Source organism: Dermacentor albipictus, chromosome 1, assembly GCF_038994185.2.
Source record: "Dermacentor albipictus isolate Rhodes 1998 colony chromosome 1, USDA_Dalb.pri_finalv2, whole genome shotgun sequence".
Lineage (NCBI taxonomy): Eukaryota > Metazoa > Arthropoda > Arachnida > Ixodida > Ixodidae > Dermacentor > Dermacentor albipictus.
This window is the reverse complement of record NC_091821.1, coordinates 141,295,909-141,321,247: the sequence shown is the minus strand read 5'-3', so window position 1 is coordinate 141,321,247 and position 25,339 is coordinate 141,295,909. Positions and strand designations below refer to the sequence as shown.

At 47.0% G+C, this 25,339-nt stretch overlaps 1 protein-coding gene across 10 annotated transcripts in view; it reads right to left on the bottom strand.

The window, feature by feature from the left end:
• Ac76E (adenylate cyclase type 2 Ac76E) overlaps positions 1–25,339 on the bottom strand; it is an 884,870-nt gene that overhangs the window by 438,714 nt on the left and 420,817 nt on the right. For all 10 annotated transcript variants that reach the window (XM_070526675.1, XM_070526630.1, XM_065429478.1 and 7 more), the window contains one exon: positions 6,855–7,214. In XM_070526675.1, coding sequence (XP_070382776.1) covers positions 6,855–7,214 — 360 coding nt within the window. The remainder of the gene's footprint in view (positions 1–6,854; positions 7,215–25,339) is intronic.

Below are 25,339 nucleotides of genomic sequence, written 5' to 3'. Positions count from 1 at the left end.
AAACGTGCCTATAGACGCCCTCTTTCTAGATTTCAAAAAGATATTCGCGAAAGTTTCTCATGAACGGTTCTTCCTAAAGTTATTGCGTCTTAATCTTAACTCTTGTGTTCGCCAATGGATACGCAACTTTCTGACTAACCATCAACAGCTCGTTTACGCTAACCAATGCTCCTCTAATTTATGACCCGTTACCTCCGGCGTGCCGCAAGGCACTGTCCTGGGACCATGCTCTTCTTAATATCCATTAACTACTTACCTACAGGTTGTTCTTCAAATATTCGCTTATTTGCTGATGACTGCGTAATCTAGCTATCGTACTGTTATCGTAATGACGCTGATTCTCTCGCTCTCCAATTCGACTTTAACGCCATTGAAACCTGGTGTAATAATTAGCTGACATCTATCAACGTCAAAAAAAAAAAACGTCCCTATTTACTTTCCACTGCCGCCATTCGTTTATTTCAACTAAGTACCTTCTCACCGGTGCTGAAATATGTGCCGTGACTTCTTATAAGTACATGGGTATTAACTTGTCCAGTAACCTCGGTTGATCTTCACACATTTGCAGAATTAGCAATGACGCTAATTGTGTTCTATGCTACCTGCGCCGTAATCTAGGTCTTGTTCCCCCTACAGTAAAACTACTAGCATATTTAACATTTGTTTGACCCAAACTGGAATGCGCATGAGCAGTGTGCGACCCATACCAATCTAACCTGGCAACAGCACTGTAATCCATACAGAATCGGGCAGCAAGGTTTATTCACTCCGATTACTCGTACCGCACTAGCGCCATTAAACTTGAGTCATCTCTGAATCTTCCAACCCTCGAGCACCGCCGCAAAACAGCAAGAATATGCCTCTTTTAGAAGTTTAATCACTCGCTGCTTCATCAGACCATCATAGCCATTCAAAAGCTGTTTATCTCCCTCCAGCTCCCACCACCACTCATCTCAATTCTTTCTATGTTCAAACAGCGCAAAACTGGTACCATCGCCTTGCTGAAGCGGTGCACCACTGCAGTCATTAACCGTTCAAGGCATTCATTGAAGATATGACCTAGATATGCCCACTCTTCATGTAAAACCCCAAATGTGGTACTTGAGGTAAGAATAAATAAATAAATAAATAAATACATAAATGACTTTAGTCCCCTGGCGTCCCACTGAAATACCGACGCGCTCCAGACCTCATTACAAATTTATGACTTCTGGCGAGCCATGATTTCAACCAAGGGTTGCAAGCACTGTCCTAGAAGTGTCCAGCACCTGTAGCATGCTTTGCGCAGACGAAGTTTTCATGTTGTTCAGTGTAACGCGAATGGCATTCATGAGGGACCGCAAAACGTTGACGACCTGGAGATCCTCAGCCAACGTCGCTGCAACAGTTGTGACAGCCATCAAGGTCGGTGCTTTTTGAGGAAACTCAGCAACGCGTTGTGCCCTCGGTGGCTCAGACTATTCTTCACGACGGGAGACTCTTTCCACTTTGTTTTCCTTGTATCCGTCTTGGTGATGCTATGCGTTGATGCGGCAACCCGTCTGACGGAAGATGGCGTGTCACTATCTGGAGCTGCGGTTTTTCGTGAACGCCTTCGGTGTCGACGCCGACGTCGCCGAAAAGTGGCAGCAGTCTCTCGATGCGTTGAATTGTTCCGCACCATTCCTTTGAGGGTAGCGAATTTCTTCCGCACTAGCGGGCAGTTCTTTGATGAGGCCTTGTGAGCACCACTGCAGGTAGGGCACTTTAGAATATCTGTGCGGCAGGTGTCTACTGAATGGAAATCAGAGCACCGCGGGCACACGACGTTCTTCACAAAGACACTTTTTACGTGACCAATCTTGCAACACTTGAAGCACTCGAGGGGTTTCGGTCCGAATGGCAGACATGTCCTACTTTAACGTGGGAAGGAAGGCTGCCTCCTTCAAACAAACCCTTCACACAGTTTGTCTTTGCAAATCTGGAAATTTTGGTAATGAATGTACCTTCTGTCGTTGGTTTGATTAGTATTGACAAGTCGTCCTTCAGGATTACAACGTCGACGTCATAAATGACGCCCGTAGTACCATCAGCGCATGTAAGGATCATTGATCGTACCGTCACATTGTCGGTCTCAGTTATATTACGTAGGCCTCATAAGGATCTATGATGTGACATGTCAGCTGCTATGATATTTTTTTCCGCGAGTCTATTATCATGTCCTTAATCTTATTTAGTGAGATTTTCTCGAGCAACGAGGCGGGGACATACCAATTTAGCACCCGAAAATTGGTCGTCGGGTCCACGGGCATGAAGAGCACAATATGCGGCAAGCGCTGGGGTGCACTATTCATGGTAGACGCACTTGCCGACGATCGACGAAGACGCCTGCAGTAGTCTTCTTTTGGATGTTCTACTCGTCAGGAATTTGAAGGCATCGTCCAAGAAGTCGTAACTGCCCGAGTATGTTACGAAGTTACCAAGTTGCTTAGTTGCCAAGGTGACACAAGGGCTATGTAGCCTTAAATCTCTTAAAGCGATAGCGCCTGATCCGCAACACATCTCAGCGTCAAGCGTGGCCCGCTTGATGGATAGCCATTTCAACAAAGTAGCAGTCAGAATACTGGGCATAGCGGGAGTTGCTACGGAGTTTGAACAGGGAGTGCAGTGACTACAAGATATACTGTGTCGTGGTGCCACTTGGCATTGTGGTTGGCAGCGAGATTGCCAATTCGTGTTTCCGCTGACGTATCCATAAGGTTTCGTCATTCACGGATAGCATGGAGCTAAGCAGCAGGTTACACAAGAAACCTATCACTGACTTTGACAATCACCTCCGATGGTTTCTGCCAGAATTTATTTTTTTTTGCACTATATGAGAGCTTGAATGGCAAACACCTTACGAAAACATTGTCAGACTTCAGAAAAGTTGAACAATACACCAGATTATTTCTTGTTCAAACTTGTTCTGTTAGTAATGAATAGTAACAGCCAAGACAGCCGCCAAAAAAAGTACCATGTGGGAGAAAGAGAGAGGGATAAAGGAAAGGACACGCAAGTTCACCAAGACTCAGCGCAGTTGGCTACCTTGCACAGGGAGGAGAGGTGAAGGGTAGAAATATAAAGAATAAGACGAAGGCTAGTGGCTTCACATTGGTACACTGCCATGAACAGCCACGGCCATTGCGGTGCGTAGAGATGGCATAAGCTCTACCGTGAAGATATTGTGTCCATTCTGAATGAGCAAAATTTTCATGCAAACGTTCCCTGCATCTTGCGCTGTACCTGAGTATACGTCAGTTTTGTTCGCAGCGTGAGTGATTACTTACATTATTTTCTTCCACATTTTTCAGTTGTTACCATGTGAAATTCAGCCCTCGTCGCGTTCCGGTACGTCCGTTTGGTAAATGATCCCACTTTTTCTTTATCTACGATTTGCGTTCTCGCAGGGAATCGCAACATGGCTTGTGGTCCCTCTTACTTTTGCTGTCTCTTACCATATTTGTGCGTTGCTCTTCTTATCTCAATTTTATTGCAATAGCAATTATATGGAAACTCGAGGCAAATTTCCGGTGACTTCATCGGCGTCGGCGTCGCCCTGATGTTCTGTATAAAGCCCAAGTGCGATAACCTCGTGGCCGCGCGCCGTATGCTGTAGGTGCGAGCGAAAGCTTGCGAGGATGAGAGGAGAAGTGTGGCGGCTTGATGCGGCGGTGTCTTCTCGCGCTCACAATGAAGAAGGCGGGGAGGGTGCGCGTCGCCTTCTCACGCGCGCAAGAGGGGTGGTGGTTGGGGGGGAGGGGGGGGAGGGGCAGTTTAGTTTGCGTCTCCTCTTCTACTGCAGCTTCGGTGACTGAGCGCGGCCGCGCGCGTCTTGGAGGCAACCTAAGCTGGGTTCCAACGCTAGCCGGCCGGATATAGCTGATCGCTTCATGTGCGCTGTGTTCTCGCGCGCCTAGTTCGCGTTGAAGCGAGCGGCAGAACGAAATGGAATTCGCTCGCCGCTGCTGCCGCTCTGCATCACGCCAGCGCTCTGATAGCGAGTCATCTTTTGAGATGTGTTCGTGTTTGTCTGTGCGCGCGTGACAACGTGCTCGTTAATGTAGTTAGTAAGGGAATGCTTAAAACAGTTTATGCAGCTGATAACATCTTACTTCGTATAGCTGTCTAAAAATTTGCTATCGCACTCAATGCTTCACGTGTCGTGCGAAACTGTGACTTTTGTTTTGCCAGTCACGCGCCGAGAGCGCATGGGAACGACTTCTTCGCTCAATTAACAAGCCAGGGCACTTATGCTTGCTTCCCTAAAGCGTATCATAACGTATGCTCTATTTCGGAAATCTCGATGACAGTGAAACATGAGTCATTTTTTTCTATGAAAAACGCGCATAGCTATGAAAAGCGCGCATAGAACAGCATAAAGATTCCGACATCATAGTTAGCTTCATGGTGCATCCGCCGGCGGCGCACCATGCTATGAGCGTAACTGAACGAGCAAGCATTGTCTTTTATATTCTCTCCTCTCTCCTAATTTCTTAACATCTCGATCACATGAAACCAGACGTCGATCCTCAATATTGTGTGCATGGCACTCATAATGGATGCTGAATGGTTGAGTTCCTCTGGTGCTAGAATGAAATTGGCTGCTCGATACGTGTCCGTGATCGTAACGTCTTCATGGCTGCGAAACTCAAAAAGGGGACGCCAGTTTACGTGTACGTTTTTCGTTTTCGCTGAGATCCTGGGATAACAAAATTGATCCAGTGCTGTCCAATACGGCATCCCTCAAGTCTCGCTATTCCAAGGTTCAGTCATGACAGATAAATTTCGGGGGAAGGGTTTCCATAAATATGGTCACCGACATGGTTCGATAAAGCTCAATACTTGATCAATACGTTTTACCTTTGATTCAGAATTTACTTTCCGACTTTCATGTTTTTTCCGGGACAGCGCGGAAACTGTTTCACCGATACTGCATGGTGTTGCTTGCAAAAATGACCTCAGATTCAATATCTGACGCATGGAGGTTTCTTCATGCGTTAGTTCAAAGTAAATTGAGGACGTCTCATATTTGTTGTTACACTGTCTCAGCCGAAGTGAGAGCTACCTTGGAAAGTCTACAATGTCTTTGCAAAATATTGAACTGTCGTCCACTTCAGAACCGTATTCACAAAACGCTCTTAGCTAGAATTGTTCCGTAAAGTAAAGAGATTGGGTCTGGCAAAAAGAATTTATTGATACGATCAGTACATATTATTAAAATTCTTCAAAATAGTCTCCTTGGGCGTCGATACACTGCTGCCAACGCGATTCCCACGCTGCAAAGGCGCCCTGTAAGTCAGCTGCCGTAACCTCTTTCAGTCTCTGTGACAGCCCGTTGGATGGCGGGAACATCGTCGAAACGGTGACCTTTGAGGCTTCTCCTGAGATTTGGGAGCAGGAATAAGTCTGCCGGGCTCACATCGGGGCTGTACAGTGGCTGCGGCAAGGTTGAAACAACTATCTGGGCCAGGTAGGCAGTCACAATGAAGGCGGCGTGGGCTGGAGCGTTGTCGTGTTGGAACGCCCAGTGATCAGGAATCTTCGGTCGTTTCCGTTTGACGGCTCTGTGAAGGCACTCAAGGACCTTTTTATAGAACACGGCGTTGATGGTTGGTTCCGGAGATACAAATTCTTTGTGTACCACCCCACGCTTGTCATAAAAGACAATGAACATTGTTTTTCCTTTGCACTTCAACATTTTCGCATTTTCGGGCGCGGGGAGTTCGCGGTGCGCCACTCCGAACTTTGGCGCTTGGTTTCGGGTTTGCAGTGGAACATCCCTGATTCGTCGCCTGTTACTACGCCAGCTAAAAAGTCCCGTTCACTGTCTAACTGCACCAATATCTCACGGGAAACGTCAAGTCGTCAGTGTTTTTGTTCATTACTCACACTTCTCGGCACCAATTTCGAACAAACCTTCCGCACGCTCAAATTTCCAGAAATAACAAATGCGAAACAAAGGTTTTGCGCACGTTGATGTCTTCGGCAATTAATATGATACTCAAACGACGGTAGGAATCCAGGAGATCTTACTTTGGCCACATTTTCGTCCGAACCACTCGTTGAAGGGCGTACAGATCGCTCCATGTCTTCAACGGTCTCCCGTCCGTTCTTGAACTCAATGAACCACCGTCAAAACTAGGTCATTGACAGGGTGTTGTCTTTGTAAGCCTTGTTAACCAAGGCAAATGTCTCGGAAGCGGTTTTGCCCAGGTGAAAAGAAAATTTATTCACGTACCACTGCTCCAGCAAACGCTCCATTGTTGAAGTTTTCTGCCATGACAAAACCTCAAAAAACAGCTTTTGCACCACTTCAGGTGCTCACTGCGTCGGAGCTCGGAAGTAATCGCCACGCGGCGCGTTACTTAGCTTAGAACCCCCGCCACAAGTCCCGCTCGCAGGGAGCGCACTACTGGCGACTGCGGCGCCACACGGAAGGCAGTCTCATTACTTTACGGACAAACCTTTATTATTAAAGAAGGCAGCCGGTCAATGGAGGAGGGAGGAGGGAAGGGGGCAGTGACGGCTATTCAAAAACTTTGTTTTGTTTTGCTAACCCTGAATTAGTGTCAATGTGCTTAGTCGGTTCACAGAAATAGCTGAACATAGTTTGAAGTATCTCTTTTTTATTGAGCTTGTGCATGCAGGTAACTTTATGGGCGTGTTTTTTAATTTCTCTCTCTCTCTCTCCCTCTCTTTTCTTGAAATCTTTACTTTTTCTAGGTTGTATAACATGCGACAATCGCCAGCACACGTGATCGCGTGGTCGTTGAGGGCCCATACAAGGCAGAGGAAGAGACACGAGGGCGATATGAGGCAGGGAGGGGGCCAACCTGATAGCCAAAGTGGCGCGTGTCCCAGTCTGCGAGCAGTGCCGTGGTAGCCATGAGGCTGGCAGAGGTCAGCGGGCCCATAAGTAGAGCTGCCAGCGGCTTCAGTGGCAGAAGGACATGTAGGAGGAAGGCGGCCACGAAAGCAGGGGCTAGGGGGTCCACCAGCGAGATGTGCTCTTTCGCCACCGTCCAGGCTAATGTGGGGCCAGACAGCAGCAGCCAGCCGAGCAGGCCAAGCGGCAGTGCCCAGCGCCTCAACAACGCCTCGGCTGGCACCAGTGCCAGCAGGACCAGCAGCGCCAGAGCCACCAGCAACGCCACGCTCAGCACCACGAACCGCCGCAGGTCCTGAGCGAAGTCCTGCGTTCGACGTCGCGTCAGATGAGCAAGGTGTTCGACACTGCGTGTCAGTTTATAGGTATAGGACGAAGCGCTCCAGCTTTTGCTTAAGTATATGGTAGCCATAGCACCAGGGCGAAAACTCACTGCCGCGCAGTCTATCCCTCTCCCTCTCTCTGGTAGCACGATAGTACTTGCCGGTGCGCCGCTATATATATATATATATATATATATATATATATATATATATATATATATATATATATATATATATATATATATATATATATATATATATATATATATATATATAATATGGCGCCGAGGGAAATCTGGCGCCACCGTCTATGGAAGTTTCTTAAGGGGCACCGTGCCGTCATGGGAATGACGGTATATGTGTCTGCGAGGCTCCTGTTGGCTGGTGTTGTAAGTGGCTTCGTCCAGAATGTGGATATGGCTACACAAATAACGCGTTCTTGAAGTAAAGCATCCATAAAATGTTTCCATTCACGCATATTACGTCTTTACGCACCTACAATGCATGACCAAGCGAAGAAACGCAAGAACAGAATGCACACTATTTCAAAGCGAGCGCGAATCTTGTCATCTTTCCTCCAACTTTAGCGGCCCACTGATACTTTTTACGTATCATATAATTGTACATGCAATACGAAGTCCTCATAATTAAACAAAACATGCTTTTGTGTAATAATAAAGCTAAAGCAGCTCTTTACGTGCTGTTTTAGTAGAAAATTAATCATCGTGGCAGCGGAACGGTGCTTGCCTGGCTCTCCGAGAACGTTGCCAATCCGAAGTCACAATATATATATATATATATATATATATATATATATATATATATATATATCGAGAGTCGAAACCCGTACGATTGTTAGACGTCCTTCTAAGTGGATATGCTTTGAAGCCTCATTAGCAACAATTCCTAACTTACAATATATGCCGTAAAGTAAGTAATTAAAAGGTTAATGCATTATTTGTTGTTAATTAGTCGATTAGGCATTTCGATTTATTCTCGTGCGAGTAATGTCTGCCGCGTGGAGTAATATTGTCTATGGTCGGAAAATAAACCACTCGTGCATATATATATATATACACACACACAGGCGCTTATTTTAACGCGATAGCGTTAAGGAGCTCGTGTCGCAGAAAAGCCGGTGTCGTCGGCGTCGGGTGTCGGCGTTTTGCGGCGTTGACCGTGAGCGATAAATCACGGCAGGCACTCCATAAATAAAAAGCAACTTCTAAGATGGGCTGGGTGGGAATCGAACCAGGGTCTCCGGAGTGTGAGACGGAGACGCTACCACTCAGCCACGATTTCGATGCTTCCAAAAGGTACAAACGCGCCTCTAGTGAATGCGGTGTTGCCTTCGAAACGAGCCGTGGAAAGTTATACTGTGGTGTATATCGGTAATTATGAACATGTAACTTACAGAAGTCGCAATTACACGAGTAGCGAAGTGCGTTTCGCTACATTTCCTCTGCGCTTTCCGCACACGGAGAGCCATCTTGCGGCAAACACAGAAGACCCCCTCCTCTCCATGTACGGCGCTGCCCCGACAGATGGCGCGCCACGCGCGCATTGGAGCTGTCGCGGCTCGGACTCTCTCCCCTGACAACGCTTCGCCTTGCTCCCTCTGTAGAATCAAGCGTCCTTCCTTTCTTTAGATCACTATCTCTCTATCTCTCTGCCCGTGCCGATCACGGCGTTTGGCTGGCGTGCATCATTTCCCCCTCCGGGATACCGAGTTCTTTGGTTCGCTCCGCTTGCTCAGGCGCACGTTTCGTTGCTGCGCCGAACGCCGCGTTGCTCGACCATATGGCTCGACGCTCACCGCGTCTGATGCGGGGCGCCTCGTAAGTGATGGCTGCCCTGTAGCCCATTGTCTTACACCCATTGGCGGGTCGACGGGAACGCTATCGCGTTCCACTCTTGAAGGCGAAGCTTAAGCGTCCTCCAATTTTTTTTTTATCCGGTGAAATACGAACATGAAGTAGAAGCGATTCTTCGCATTCCGACCGGAGAGCGGCCTTCCTCAGAATTCTGATGAAGCAACGACGCCACTATGTTTTAGAGTCTGCTGTTCCAAGCGCAGCCACGTTTTCTTTAATCCTGCATACGTTTGAAAACAAAAGATCTGCAAAGAAGTACTACCTCTTGAAAACTTGATGGTACCTTAGGTGGGTAATTTCTTTTTATCGCGCAAAAATTGCATTTGTAATCGAGACGAGCGCAGCGTCTACAACCGCGACTTCCCAGCACGTCCTGACAAAGTACCCTTATCTGATTTCCACGGAAGCTGCTGCGAACTCCTCTTACCATTACTCTTTTGATCCTCCCCGTTTCAAAGTTTGCCGCTATCGATTCCGCTGGTTGGCACAGGGCTTTTATACTCTCTTAATTTCCTCGTGTTCAGTACATTCTCTTGCTTCCGTCTGAGGCAAAAGTTGTGCGTATATATGTGCTCGCGTGCGAGCGATGTAGATTTTAACGCGATAGCGTTAAGGAGCTCGTGTCGCAGAAAAGCCGGTGTCGTCGGCGTCGGGTGTCGGCGTCGGCGGCGTTGACCGTGAGCGATAAATCACGGCAGGCTCTTCATAAATAAAAAGCAACTTCCAAGATTGGCCCGGTGGGAATCGAACCCAGGTCTCCGGAGTGTGAGACAGAGACGCTACCACTCAGCCACGAGTTCGATGCTTCCAAGCGGTGCAAACGCGCCTCTAGTGAATGCGGTGTTGCCTTCGAAACCAGCCGTGGAAAGTTATACTGCGGTGTATATCGGTAATTATGAACATGTAACGTACAGAAGTCACAATTACACGAGTTGCGAAGTGCGTTTCCGCTGCATTTCTTCTGCGCTTTCCGCACACGCAGAGCCATCTTGCGGCAAACACAGAAGACCCCCTCCTCTCAATGTACGGCGCTGCCCCGACAGGAGGCGCGCCGCGCGCGCATTGGGACCGCTGCCAGGCGCGTCGCGGGACTCCCTCTCCCCTGACGACGCTTCGCCGTGCTTCCGGTTTAGATTACTATCTATCTCTCTGCCCGTGCCGATCACGACGTTTGGCGTAGATCGTTTTCCCTCCGAGACACCGAGTTCTTTGGTTCGTTTCGTTCGCTCAGGCGCACGTTTCGTTGTCGCGCCGAACGCTGCGTTGCTCGACGTTCACCGCGTGATAGGTGGGCGCTAAGTCCGATGCGGGGCGCTAAGTCCGATGCGGGGCGCATCGTAAGTGATTGCTGTGCCGTAGCGCATTGTCTTATACCCCTTGGCGGGTCGACGGGAACGCTGTCGCGTCCCACTCTTGAAGGCGAAGCTTAAGCGTCCTCCAATTTTTTTTTATGTAGACACGGGCTTTGTTGCGCATCTGCCGCTTCTTAATGAATTTATTCTCCAGATTTGTATGCGTTTTCGCCAATAAACTTGTAGTTCGGAGTCAGCACTTGTGTCTCTTTCATGCGCGCGAGCGTGCGTGTGCATGCATGCGCGGGCGTGTTAGTGTGCGTTTGCGGGCCTCTGTCTATTTTTCTAGCTAAAATGTAGAACTTGTGTCGAAAACGCATTACGAATACGATCAAAGTGCAGAACATTCAGACCTACCATAGTGGAAGGCCCAGAACGAAAAGCACACATGTACGAGAAAAATGCCACATTATGTTTGGTATGCTACTGTGGTTGCATGAAGTGTTTGTACATGTTAGTGATGAAGATCCTTCGGTGAGTATTAGTTTTGAATGCAATGAGACCAGAATTGCATTATAGTAGTGTGGCGTGCAATTCCCTGTCTGTGCCCGCGGGGCTCTATAATCTACACATCATCGAGACCAATGACTGGTAGTAAGCGTCATGAGTAAATCAGTCGTCGTTCTGACATGAAGCCATTTCCCGGCGGTGACCCGTATATAATATTTGCAACGCACCTCAAAATGTGTCGGTACTTGCCTGTGTATGCGTACTACATACTTACTTGCATGCATGCGCTTTGCGTAAGCTACATTATTTTAAAAAAAAAATTATGCAGACCCCACGCACTGTTAGAATCGATCTAAGCGAAGCTTTTAGAAACCGAGTCGGCAAGAAAAAAGAAACGCATTACGATAAAAAAAAATGGATTCACACGATGAGGCAAGGTCTGTCTTGCACAGTGGGCCAAGCAGTCAAGTGATCACTCCCCCTCGACGCAGGCGCAAGCCAGGCGCGGTCGCATTCACATCGTCGGAGCATCCTTGCGGAATCCGCATACGTTCTCCTGACCCCATACATTTATGCGTGTTGCCGAATCATCGAAGCGCCTCGCTCCGATTAATGCACTTGTATTTAACGCGAACAAATGAAGAACAAAAAGTAAGAACTCGCCTTTGCGATCGCCAAAGTTATCACATCAGAGGTGCTATTTTGCAAATTCGACAAATTACAACATATTGTCAAATTTACTACTTTGTCAGCTTCGATTGGCCCAAGTGGTAGCTACGGCCTCCCTGATTGGCTGGAAATTCCGTCATTACTAAATTTTATAATATGGCGGAATTTGACGATGTCCAGAATAACACCCCAGATAGCTAGCCCAGCAAGCCATGTTGACAGAATTGACGCGTAGTAGGCTACAGAGGTCAGACGGCCACCAAACAGATGGACGGAAATCTCCGCCAGCATTTTCAATCCGATCTGCGAGCTAAGAAGGCCGGACTCGCTGAGCGCAGTAGATTTTGATGAAGCAGGAGTGACGTGATACGCTGTCCAGTGCAATGAAATTCACTCCTGCTGCCCGTCGTGTGAATCCTGGTTAAGAAACCCGTAGTGTATTTCAGTGGCGAACGCCTCCTGTCGTGTCACGTGTTTGGAGCATTATCCTTTATTCAGAGGCAGTAATTATCGATCAATCACTTTCGTGGATGCTATCACCGTCGCAAATTTCCCGTAGCTCGGCACCGGACGCGTCAAAGGAGCAGGCCGAAAGCGTTGCTGGCACTGTGCGAAAATAGGGAGCTTGGCACAGCGCCAGAAACGCAATTAGCCATATATACCTACGCGTCCGATGCAGAGTGTCGACTGCTCGCGAAGGTGATATTATCACCGACAGTGACTACTCAAAGAGAGAGAGCGAGCGACGACGTCAAAGCGCCAAATCACGAGGAAATGGGCAATGAAAGTGTCCAGGTCTGGACATTTTGAGCCGGCAAGCGTAGAGCATAAATGCGTGATAACGATCGTGTCTGCGACGTATTACATCGCTACGCCCTGCGGAAAGGTGTAAAATTTCAAACCGAACGCCGTTTGCCCTTCTTGCGGCCACCGCGCTCCAAACCGGAGGGTGACGTACATGTGCTAGTGCACCTACGTACACGTGTTTGTGCTGTGAAGTCGCTCGTGGTGACACGTGACTTCGAGAATTATTCAAGGCAACATCTGTTATTTGTGTAATATGTTGCTTGAATAGACGAATTAGACGTTAGAGAAAAAATAAAACACACAAACCGAATGTCTGCGTGTTTTTGCTATATTTCGCACCGCAGTAAGGGAGATGTCCTTCTGTTTCGTCTGCTTGTTCCCACGTCGTGCAGTAGCGCGCGCAGACACCGAAACTATGTCATGTTCTACCGTGTTCCAGCGCGGGATCATGCTCTGTGATCCGCTTGTGTCTGCCGCAGTATTCGTGTAACACTGAATTATGCCGCTAGTCAGGTGTCTCCGTGCACAGCGTGCAAAATCGTACGCTGCACGAAACGAGATAATCACAAGCGACGCCGTCAGCGGAAGTGCGCCACACCGCGGAAAAGCGATGAGCAAAAAAATGAAAGCGGGGCCCGTAACGTATGCGTCACGCAATCCTCGAGGTCCGGTATGGGAGAATGCAGGGAAGGAATTTCACTTGCGGAGGCTAGACGGGGCAAGTGGAGAGTGTGTCTTGCTTGGCAGTGGAGCTCACCTCCTGACGAGGTGAGCTCCACTCGAGACGATTAACGAGCCGATTTGAAAAATGTTTGCGGCAGAACGCACCCTAGAGGACACGTAAAAACTTCCCGCGTATGACTAAAATTTTCGATGGGGCCTGGTGAGAGGCCCTTTAAAAGGCGGGTTGAATACCTGCAAGCAGCCCAAATTGACCCCCAAAGAGAGCTAAAAAGGGTCGGACAACTTTCTTTATATGATCCCATTCAAAGAGTCAAGCTGTGATCATTGGGTTTTGTCACTCGCTGTTGCCAACCTGTTATTCCTTTCCCTCTCGTCGCTGGTACACTCCGTCCGTTCTTCCCGTCTCCACGTTCGTGCTCAGGGGCGGCACGCTTGCGGTCCCATTCCCCCAAGAAGGCTAAGGCGGCTTCGGGGACCTAATGAAATCATCGGCTTCCCTAATTTAGGGACCTGGGGAAGACCAACGGTTTCTACACAGGACATCTTGTGTAATACGCAGAGCTCCGTGACCTGCAAACCTGAGTGCCCCGCATTAGATCTTTAAATATGGGTGTTCCTTAATTATTTACAGATGTAATTAAACCGTATACCGTTCCGTCAAACTCCCGACGTTTCGTTCCTTACCAGCAACTGGCATGAAGCCACGGACGTCTGCTTAGCTAACGTTGCATGACCACCTTATAGCTACTGCTTTTGATACGCTCTGACGACGTAGGCAAGCGACCCTTTAGAGTGATGCCCGCCACCCAACCGAATCTTTAACAGTATTGAAAACTTCGCTTTAAGAGCAGACCTAAGAGGTGGCTTCTCCCCACTAAGCGTATACTTAAGGAGAAGCCTGCTTCTGTTGCACACGAAACCTCACGCATTGGAGCATTTATGCGTGCATACAACCGATTCACCATGGCCAAAGTCAGTGTAGTGTGCGCGTTCTGATCCTGCAGTACCATGCTGAGGACAACAGCGTCCACAGCCGTTTCGCGGGAGTGCGCGTGTTGAAGACATTGCATGTGGAGCCAACGCATGTTAACTACAGCGAAGTTGTGTCGCGGTTAGACGTCTATGCAGCGTGTAACTACGTTTTGAAGGCTAGTGGTCACGTGTTTGTGTGATTTATTGTATGTCATTTTATTTTATAGTTAAGGCGTTCGATCAAAGATAGACGAGAGAAGGCAACAATGGTTAAAATAATGATTACGGTAAGGTGTTGCGTAACACGGCAGCCATTTCAATGTGGACGAAAATAAGAATGAGGACGCAGAAGAAGTAAAGTACGGCCGGATGCAATGGGAGATATGAAATATGAAAGAAGTACGCATTCTTATGATATATTTTGTGACTGGAACATGTGAGTAGGGCAACCGCGTCGTCATCCCGATAAGTCTATAAAGAGCATACCCCGAAGATGTTAGTTGTAAGAGAATGAGGAGGGCACTCAATGTAAACGTAACAGAGGGACTTCAGCAGGAGTACCCCCAGTCACCACTTTTATTTATTATTTACTTATAAAGAATGGAAAGAATGTCAGAAATGAATGAGTTGGGCTTTAATCTGTCATGTCGAGGATTAGGAAATTTCCGAACTCATCGTCTACAAGGGTTAATATGTAAAGATGATATCGTTCTTCTATTCGACAATAGAAGAAGTGTCCACGAGTTGGTAAATGTTTGAGGACAGGAGACACGTGTTTTATATTTGCAATTTATTCCGCAAAAATCTGGTGTTGTTAGACATATTGTTGATGGCAACATAATTATCATGCACTTCATGAAACTACAAATTATGAAGGCGTATGTACCAAGTGTACATAAGTAAATATTATCGGGAGGATAAGTTCAAGGGCTAACGCCGAAAAAAAAAAGAGGAATACTGCTGTCATGAAGTCCTAGGCGCTTTACGATTATATTAATGTTAAAGTTTTCCCCGTAATTACGAAGTACGCAGTGGTTCCGGGTCTCACATTTGCAAATGCAGAGCAGTAGTGTGACCTGAATCGACGTCAATTCTAGCCTTGAAATTAGGTAGCGGACAGTTGGTAGACTAGTTTTGGGCGCGCACACCAGCATGACACGTGAAAAAGAAATCTGAGGTTTCATGTGCCGAAACCACGACCTCCTTATGAGCCACGCCGTAGTGGAGGACTCCAGATTAATGTTGATACCCTGGGGTCCTTCAACGTGCCCCTTAATCTAAGTACACGAGCGTTCTCACATTTCGCTCCCATCAAAATTTGTCCAGCATGGCCGGGAACCGAACCCACGAGCTCGTTCTCTGTAGCGCGTCGCTATAGCTACTAAGCCATCGCAGCGGGTAACGCACTACAAATGAACGAACCCAAGAACACGTGGGGTGCTCAACGTTACAAGCAGGACAATGAAAAAGCAAGCTTCAGTGAGAAGAACAGCTGAAGCAAACGGAGGAGTGAGGAGAGGCGAGAGTTGTCAGGTACCTTTACCTCTGTTATGAGGACACGATGTGGAGAACTAGAAAACAAATTTTACATATCGATACGCGGATGCCAAAGAGGATGACGAAATACTCAAAACTTCAAACACGAAGTAAGAGATTCGGAGACGAATAACTGGAGAAACTAATTGCAAGAGAAACGTTCATTCTGCAGGACAGTTAATGCAGGCAATTAAAAAAAAATTCAACTCCGACGGAAGCGTTTCTCCCTTGGAATAAAACGCGCCTGTAAGAGGAGCGTTTTAACTCCGAAGTGAGGCTATAGGGCTGAATGCTATAGGACAAAATGCTACAGTGACAAATATTAAGGTGTAAATGCTAATTACTGTTACAATTTGAAGTCAGAGACACGATATAACACGTTTTAAGGAAGTCTAATTCCCTTCAGGCACATACTGGGCAAGGCAAACACAGAGATAGAAGGTGCACTGGTGCTGAAAAACCACCACGCCAAGATTATTATGCACAAAGTTGGGATAAACAAGAGGAGGCTAAAGGAAATGTACGCCAGATAAATTGTTCTCTATCACAAGTTCTTGACACTTGTCGACACGCCAATAGAAAGGCGCTAGATCCGCCGCCCGTCCGTCCATATGCTTTGCCTTGAAGACTCGTGCAATGATAATGGTCCAGGATTTTAGGGAAACTTCGTTTGATTCACCGTAAACAAGACGCGTCGATAGTGGGCTATAAGAGGGAATCAAATATTACCTTTCGTGATTCTAATACAAGTTGGCAAGGGTTCTATTTCTGGCCTTACTTAGAACTGGAATACACTCAATAATATTCGTGATAGCAGGAAATTTTTTACGGTTTTAAATCCAGCCGTGGCAGCATCCTACCAGTTCCCTAAGAGCTCAGCCATCGGTGGCGCAGTATGCCACACAATCACTAATATTGACTGAGGAATTCTGTGCCGTGCTGCACCAGTGCGGGACCCCCCACACGAGCTCAACGGCGTTACAGCTTAACTGCGCATGGCGTGAATGGTTCGTTTCTTTCACGAGGACAGGAACAGAAGCATCACTCTTGAGTTTCCCAAAGAGTATATAAATTAGCGCGCCAGATGATCGTGCTGCCTTCTCCCTTGTGGCAAACAAGCTGTGTTTTCTTTCGTTTCTTTAGACGTGCACAACACTGAGATTTGAAGAAAGCTGACGTCATTTCCCGTTAACAATGTCGGGGATCTGCAGACCAAGCTTCTTTCTAACTTCCCTGTACATTTACCGTTACGCACGCCCTTTCCACACGCCGCTTGGAAATGATAACCTTCGATTTTGCATCTGAGCCTGTACACATAAACACACATCCTGCAGCACAAACATCGTCGTCTCATATGCCTCGTTTCGTCCACACAATATTTTAATCTGACACTCTTGCTCCCCAATCATTTGATATGTAGGTCATGCTGTTGTCACTTGTCGAGTATATCGTAAGCGTGACTCTTAGCGCCGGACTCAGTTAGAAATAACAAAAATGGCATCCATCTCTGGACATGCACCTTAAATATAAATTTCTTCTAAATTCGCGAAATCTTGCTCCCCAAGCAATACGACCACCAAATCCAAACGTACAAAATATTACAGAGCCTAATATTGGTAGTGAATCCAGATAAAAAAAAAAAAACACACTTCGGAACACGTTATTGTTCTACAAGCTTTCAAAATATTTTGCGCCATTGCGTTTTCACTCTAATTTCGCAAGAATACTTTTTTTTTTGTACGCGTTGTTGAATGCACGTTGTTTAGATGGTTCGCCCGTTCTTACATTATAGAGAAACAACCAAACTGTTTTACATCTCAATAAGTGCTCCCTTCTTCGATGTAGAAGTATGCATGTATTGGTTTTCTTTTTATCTCTTATTTATGTTATTATGATGTGTTATTATTATTATGTTATTTTTATGCCCGAACGAGCCAGGCAAGCCGAGGTCCTACTTGTATCAGTGAGCGGTGTGAACCAGAGTATGCTACCATGCTGCTAAACTTCGGCGAGAACAAACTAGCGGTAAGCGAATAATCGTCTTTTAAAGTTGTTAGAAAGTAAAACGCATAGAGTATTGCACGGCGGGTCATAAACCAAACCCACGGGAAACCTGCGTAGCGAACGTCGTCGAATGCAGCGGTCAATATATCCGACAACCCATTCCACCTGTGCGGCCAATGGCATTCGGTCGCGAGCATGCTACCCGAGCATACTGAGCGCTTGGCACGCCACGTGCGTTAGCGCTTCGTGGCGCCCGCACTGCGTGCCGCGCACATTCTGTATATTGCACCCAGCGCACCCGGCTGCTTCAACCCTACCGCGAAAGCACGCGCCTCCCAGTTCGACAGTTTCGGCATGCAGTGCACCGCAAGAGTTTCGATCGGATCTGCTGCTGCGCAAAGTTCAACGCATAAATGAAAGCGGAAAGCAAGATGCCGATAAGGTGATCAAAATAACACGCGAGATTTCCCCACTAATGGCTCTGCTCTCCATTTTTACCGAAAGTTGGAGTATGCGATGTTGGGTGAAGTAGCTAGATCGGGTGGTAAGTTGCCGTGACTTGGGCGATTTTCCGAAGGCTATAGTAACGTGTATAAAAATTGTAATTGGGAGGCCCACGCGGGCTGCTTAGCGAGGGTCGTTCAAGAAGTGGAGCACGCATCGGGTCTATTTTGAACAGATAGAAAGGCAAATGAATACAGCCAGAAAAGTGTTCTTATTTGTTTCCGTCTTTCTTTTCTTTTTCGTCTTTAAAGGGCGATACCTTGTGAGATGTAGGCGTCTTGAGGTGGGCGCCAGTTACTGTTTGCCGCATAGCGTTCATCGCATAGTATTTACACCAAAGTTAAATAACACATTCCAATTTGTACACCTTCACGGATTCCCCCGGTGACATACTTTAGAAGTAAAAAATATACAGTTACACTAGGCGGTATCCCTATAGCACCATGCTGTTCGTGCCCCGGTGCTTTCGCTTTTTCTGGACGCAAATTCAGATCCGCGCAAAAGTGCGCTCTATATGGAAACACTTCATTAGCATTCAGACTGATGCAGCTTCAGCCTTCCTTTAGTTTATGGTGAGTGATCTGTATGGCGCGCAAAACAGTTGTCTTTACTGAAAGGTCAGTGCGCAAGCCTTCACGCTATAAGCACTTGCAAACTCTAAATTAATAGTCAGGCGTTACTACTAAATGTGAACACACTGTGTCATAACGTTCGTAGCATCACCCGTGGCGTCATTGGGCGACGAAATCACTAAACGGCAAGCGACTGCGCGAAACAAAAGATCCAACAAGAGACACCCACACTTTTATTGTCCCCTAGCTTGTGCGCAGAACCTACCATCATAGAGTACAGATACCAGCTCGCCCAAACCTGTACCCTATCCAACAAACATCGTCGCAGTTATTGCACACAAAACAATGAAACAAAGAGGATATTTCGAGGAAGCCTGCAAGGTGCAACGCCAGACAGTACTTACAGGCTTCGCTTCATGTGCCCCGATTTAAGCAACAAGCGTTTATAGGTTTGGCGTAAGTACGAATTTTTTTCACTGAATTTTGCATTAATGTCGTGCCCGGTTTCCAAAGAAGGAAACAACGCGGGGCATCGTACAGTAAGCATTAGGTGAAGAAGGTAACGCTATGCGTCGTCATTGTCCTTGGGCGATAGTAACAATTTTCGCTGATTTAACATATATGCCGAGCGCTAACATCTATGCCGAGTGTCAACAGTTATGCAGAACTTTCCACACGCTATTGTAATAGGATTTAGAAACTAAGCTCAAAGGCGGCGGCTAAGAGAGCATTTTACGCAAGTTAACATTAAGAGCCTGTGAGCAACCTAACGCCAAGGTATTCTTTATTCTGTGACTGGGAGGTAATGAGCTAAAATTAAACAACTGTATATGTTCGCTCAAAAGCAACAACTCCCTTTCGGCAGTGATTGATGTCCTCGTGTAGAGAAATGTATTCTTCCACTGTGGGCAGAGGTGGCGCGGCTAGTTAAGTGCTTCTCGGTGAGTTGGCTTCCCAGCAAGTACCTCAAGTGGCAGCAAAAAAGTGCTATATGTTAGTTCATTCAACCTATTCCTGCTTCCTCCAGTTTATTCTAGCACGCCTTTTCGCCTGCGCGGAGTAGCCGATGCTAATAACGCCTGAGTAGCTTCCGTACTTTCTTGTTTCTCTGTTATACGCCCATTTATCCAGTCAGAAGCAAGCACTGGGAAATCGTGAACATTTAGAATTGTCAGACACCTGGAATACAGATTTAACAAAATGAAGCGTAATAAAACAAGCAAAATTAGATATTCATATTGGAAAATTTTAATATTCGCACTCCACCAGAACTTTTAATCGGAGCGGGAAGTTCTGCGAAGAACATGAATGCTGCCTTTAAGCTGTGCACCAGACACGCGTCGCGTTTATTCTGGGTTCCTTATGTTTCTGTGTGCATATATTCACTGACCGTAAATGGGTGATCGAAGGCTTGTCCACACTTTTCTGCCAATTAGCGTCTAATGGGCTCGTTACACCGACGTTGCATTAGCGCCAGTGTTCGATGAACGCCGGCGGCAAGAGCGCGGTTGCCAGGATGTTGATTCCATTGCACTGAATTTGTTTTTCTAATAATGACCTTCAACCGTTATTTAAACAACTCAAACATGATGCATTTAAAAGAACTTGTTCTCGGGCTAGTTCGTTGAGGCTAGTTGAAGTAACTGGAGCCCAAACGAGACGAGGCACAAGGAACAGAAGACCGGACACCGCAGACACCAGCAGCGCTCTTGGTGCCCGGTCTTCCTTTCTTGTTGCCTTGTCTTATTTGCGCTACAGTGACTTGATGACAGGCTTGTTTCCGTCTTCAACGCTGTTTCACGATTCTCCTTCAAGTCTGTGGAAGCGCCGCGTGCCGCGACAGCCCTGCGACACGTGTCTCAGAGATGTCAAAGAGGATAGCGAGAACGGTGAGCGCTGAGCAAAATTTGTGACGATTCAAGACTGGTTAAGCGATAAATTTCAATTTGCAAATAAAGATCACGAACACTGTGCTTACGGTGGCCTTTATGTTTATTTACTTCTACCTTTTATTTTAATTATATTCCTTGTATTTGACAATACTCAGTTCTAATTTATGTCTTTACTTGTATTTATTTTGCATAAAACCCATTCGATCAGGAAAAAGCATAAATAGCTGAAGTAACACAACACCAAGCAAGACGGCGAGAGTACCATAACGCTGGTGCTCTGAAGTACATTCCGAACTACAGTGGCCGTGCTAGTATACCGTCAATATTACGGCAGTAAACATACACATGGCGGGACAGAAGCCACTAACACATCAATTAAGACATCAAAAGGATGCAAACAGCTGTGTTCCGCAAGTCTGATGTCAAGCTAGGCAAATTGTTGGCTCAGGATGTGCTTCTTATTGATGATAGTGTCACTCTGCATACTTTAGCTTAGTTTGTAACGATATTAATTAACCATGCATATTTTTCAGCACTAGCACTGCTATTCCCGAAGCCATTCGATTTATTTATTTATTTTTGAATGCCTTGAGTGAACAGCTTCCTGCTTCAGTGTTCAACGGAGTTCGCTCCTTAGATCCCGGCAGGGTCCAGATGGACGTGAACTAATCTGCACTGAGGTTAGTTTCTAGCAGAATATAGCTCTAGTAGCTTGGCACTCATCAACAAATCTTATCGACTGTTACTTGACTGTTTGCACATGTTGTTACGTCTCAACACGGCCATGGGCAGTAATTAGACGTTTGCCACCCCACCCATCCATCAATCCCACCCGTCCATCAGCGACTATTCAGAAGTCAAAGCATCGATGACACCGACTGTTAATGGGTCCACAGAAGGCCGCTACCACCTAACAGCCTGAACTAATGATGAAGAGGGTGAATGTCGAATGCTATCGTGTGAACGACTTAGACCTTAGATTCCCAGGCTGCTATCTTGTGCCCTATTCTATACCATCGGAGGTGGGAGTGCTACGGAACGATGCGATATCATGGGCATGGTATGGCGGTGGTGGTAAACTTTATTGAAAAGGGAGGGAGGTGGCTGAGGGATTGCGCTCAAGTAAGGCCCTGTGCCTGCTTGACCTTCTCCGCCCAGTCCGCCAGTTCAAGCTGTCGGTCGACGTCCCCGGAACTGAGCCAGGCTGTCCAGTCGGTTTCCCTGCTGACGGGGGGATGAGAAAACGGGAGCGAGGTGCATTCCCACATTATGTGTGTAAGAGTATCCCTGTTTGTGAACAGTGCCTACATAGGTCGCTTTCCTTGCGCCCTGTGATTTTGTTAATGTACTTTAGGTGTGGGTATGTGTTAGTCTGGAGTCGCCTAAACGCGACCGCTTGCATTTTATCGAGGTGGCGTGGCATCGCAACCGATTCGACGATTGTGATTGGCCGCGATACAATCAGATTCCCTAGTTGAGTCGCTAGGGAAGACGACGGTGTTAAATGCGGAGACATTTCGTGCAGTGGGGCCGACGTGTCCTGACATGAACTCAGACATTTAACATGCGCCTGCATGGATTTGGCTTCCGTAATTGGAGCCGTGTAGCTAATGTCATATCAGTCAGTCAAGAACTTTATTGAGGTCCTGAGGAGGTTTACGCCGTTAGAGATCGCACGCGGGGAGCTCTTCGGGCCGAAACCGTAGGTGACGCCCAAGTCGGGACGGGAACGTGGTGACGCTCCGCCAGATCTTGGGCCCTCTGGACGGCCTTGAGTTGGAGTTTCCGGGCTTTTGAGGGCTTCTTCCCATTCGGGCACACTGAAGAGAGGGCCTTTAGGCAACGCGGTACAGTGTAATAGCATGTGCGAGAGTGAGCAATAGAGTTCTGGGCAGTGTGGGCAATTTGCCGGGATTTCTGAGTCGTAGTGGCTTAGTAGGCCTCGTGACGGATACGAGTCCGTTTGTAGCATTCGAAACTCGGCCGCCTGCGCGCGTTCGAGTTTGGCGTGCGGGAGCGGGTATTTCATTCTGCCTTTTCGATAGTGTGAGGTGATTTCTTGGTAAGTGAGTAGCGGGTCATTAAACTGAATGTCCAGCCCCTCGGAGGCCCTGGGACCATCGCGGCGGGCAAGTTCTCGCGCACGGTCGTGGGCCGTATCATTGAGGTTGGGTATTTGCGGGTGAATGTCTTTCCCCATGTGAGCCGGGAACCAGGAGAGGCATCGTTTGCTCTCTTTTGAGCTCGTTAGTAGTATACGCACTGCTTCTTTAGATACGTTGCCGCTTTCGTAAGCCCGAATTGCAGCACGCGAATCCAAGAAGACATGGGTAAATGTAGGGACTGCCATGGCGATGGTTACGGCTATCCCGTCTGCTTTAGCACTGGTGGTCGATTTAACAGATTCGGATGATCGTAACGTTCCATTGCCGTCCACGACTGCTATCGCGAAAGTTGATGTGTTGCCGTACTGGACCGCGTCCACAAATGCGGTGGCTTCACAATTAGCGTCGGGGCGGTCGAGAATCGCGCGGGCCCGAGCCCGGCGCCCACCCACGTTGTATAGTAGGTGGACGTTTCTGGGAAACGGTGAGAGACTGTAGTTGTCTCTAATTTCGCTCGGTAGGGTAACCGCGTTCTCGAGATAGGGAGATGGGGAGACATTAGCTTCGCTTAGGATTAGTCTACCGGCTTAGTTTAGGATTAGTCTACAGGCGGAGTATTTGCACCATAGTCTGAGCCTCGATCGCTTAGTCGATGTTGTTGTGCATGCCTAGCTGATCAACCTTTGCTGTATTTGCACTTTGTGGAATGCCCAAGACCTGTTTGATGCTCTTGCGCATAAGTGTGTTTAGTTTCGTCGTTTCTATTTTCGTCCAGTTGTGGGCAGAGGCGACGTAATTAATGTGGCTCATAAGGGACGCGTGGTATACGCGCAGAAGGTTATCTTCGCAGAGACCCTTCCTGCGCCCTGAGACTCTGTGGATGAATCTGATCATGTTTTCGCTTTTTGCGGTTAAGTGTTTGATCGTGTGTCCATGGCATCCGTTGGCTTCGATTAGGAGCCCAAGAATGCGTATGTGGTTGTCCGTCTCTTGCGTGTCGTGTGATCGGAAGTTCGTCTAGAGGAGTTAGGTAGCGGACTCCTTGGCAAGACTTGCGAAATAGTAAGAGTTCCGGTTTCTTGGAGGATAGTTTCATTCCTGTGTCTAGTAGGTATTCCTCCTTGGCATCTTGGGCAGACTGTAATGCGTGCTCCATGTCTGCCAGGGAGCCTCCCGGGCTCCAGATCGTGATGTCATCTGCATATAGGGCGCACTTTACGTTCGGGATGTCTCGTAGTTTGTCTGCGAGTCCCTTCATCACTATGTTAAATGGAAATGAAGAGATGATTGAGCCTTGCGGTGTTCCGACGGAGCCCAGCGTGTAGGGGTCCGACTTAAGTTGTGAGACTCGCAGTCGGGCTTCTCTGTTTTTTAGGAAGGAGCGTACGTACTCCTGAAATCTCTGGCCGAGGCCGAAGCCTGCCACAGACTCCAATACGAAGCGGTGCGAGATGGTGTCGAATGCCTTCGTGAGATTGAGGGCGAGGATGCCTCGAAGGTTTCTTGTTTTAACGTCTAAAATCTGTCTCTTTAGGAGTAACATGACATATTGCGTGGATAGGTGCGCTCGAAACCTTACCATGTTTTGTGGGAGGAGTTCGTGTGCCTCAATGTAGCGTGACACTCGGATTTGAATGACGTGCTCGGCTACTTTACCCACGCATGAAGTTAGAGAAGGGGGCGTAAATTATCGAGGTTAAGTGATTTGCCGGTTTTTTTTTAATACTGTTGACCGTCTTGGCCGTAACAGGGTGGGTACAGGAAATTTGCACATAGCGTAAAAATGTAAACACCTTACAAACGTAAATAGGACATGAAGCAATGAATGTTGGAAATACAATGCAAAACAAATAACGAAATACAAATGCAATCTTCTGGCTAATAAATACATGTTTGTAACATTGTGACAGTGAAATCGCAAACAGCATAAAAGAAAGACTACTGCATGTATTTCTAGAATAGTGTGACAACGTTTGCACGACACTACTAAAATTCAGTTTCATAAAATGTGTTTAACGCGTTCCTCAAAGATTTTAATGCTACTCGACCGCAAAACAGACGCCGGCAAAGTGTTCCATTCCTTAATCGTTCGCGGAAAAAATGAATAAGCGTACATGTCCTGATATGCTTTTGGAATTCAGAACATGCAATGATTCCTTGACCTGACGTTTCTAGCCTGCCTGGGAGCAAGATAGGGCGTGGTTTCAATATTGAAGTGGCCTCTTGATAACAAAAAAAGAAATTTAAGTCTAGCCAACTTCCGCCGTTGAGCCAGTGGAGGCAAATCAAGCAACCGAAGCATTTCGGAAACAGTCAGTACGATAATACGGGAAAGAATGAACCTTGCAGATTTTCTCTGTATCTTCTCTATGCGGTTTATTAATCCTGATTGAAACGGATCCCAAATGACACTGGCATACTCTAACGTCGGTCTAATGTAAGTTAAATATGCAAGTAGTTTCACGGGTGTGGTTGCTAGCTTTAATTTTCGGCGAAGAAACCATAATTTTTTTTCTTCTGCAGCTCCACAAATTCTGTCTATGTGTGATTTCCAACTTAAGTCTTTCGAAATAGTTAAACCTAGGTATTTTATCGTTTCAGCTTCGGTTAGAATTGTTGAGTTCATCTCATAATTACACTCAATAACATGCTTTGTTTTGTTTGTAATTCTGAGCATGACTTATTTAG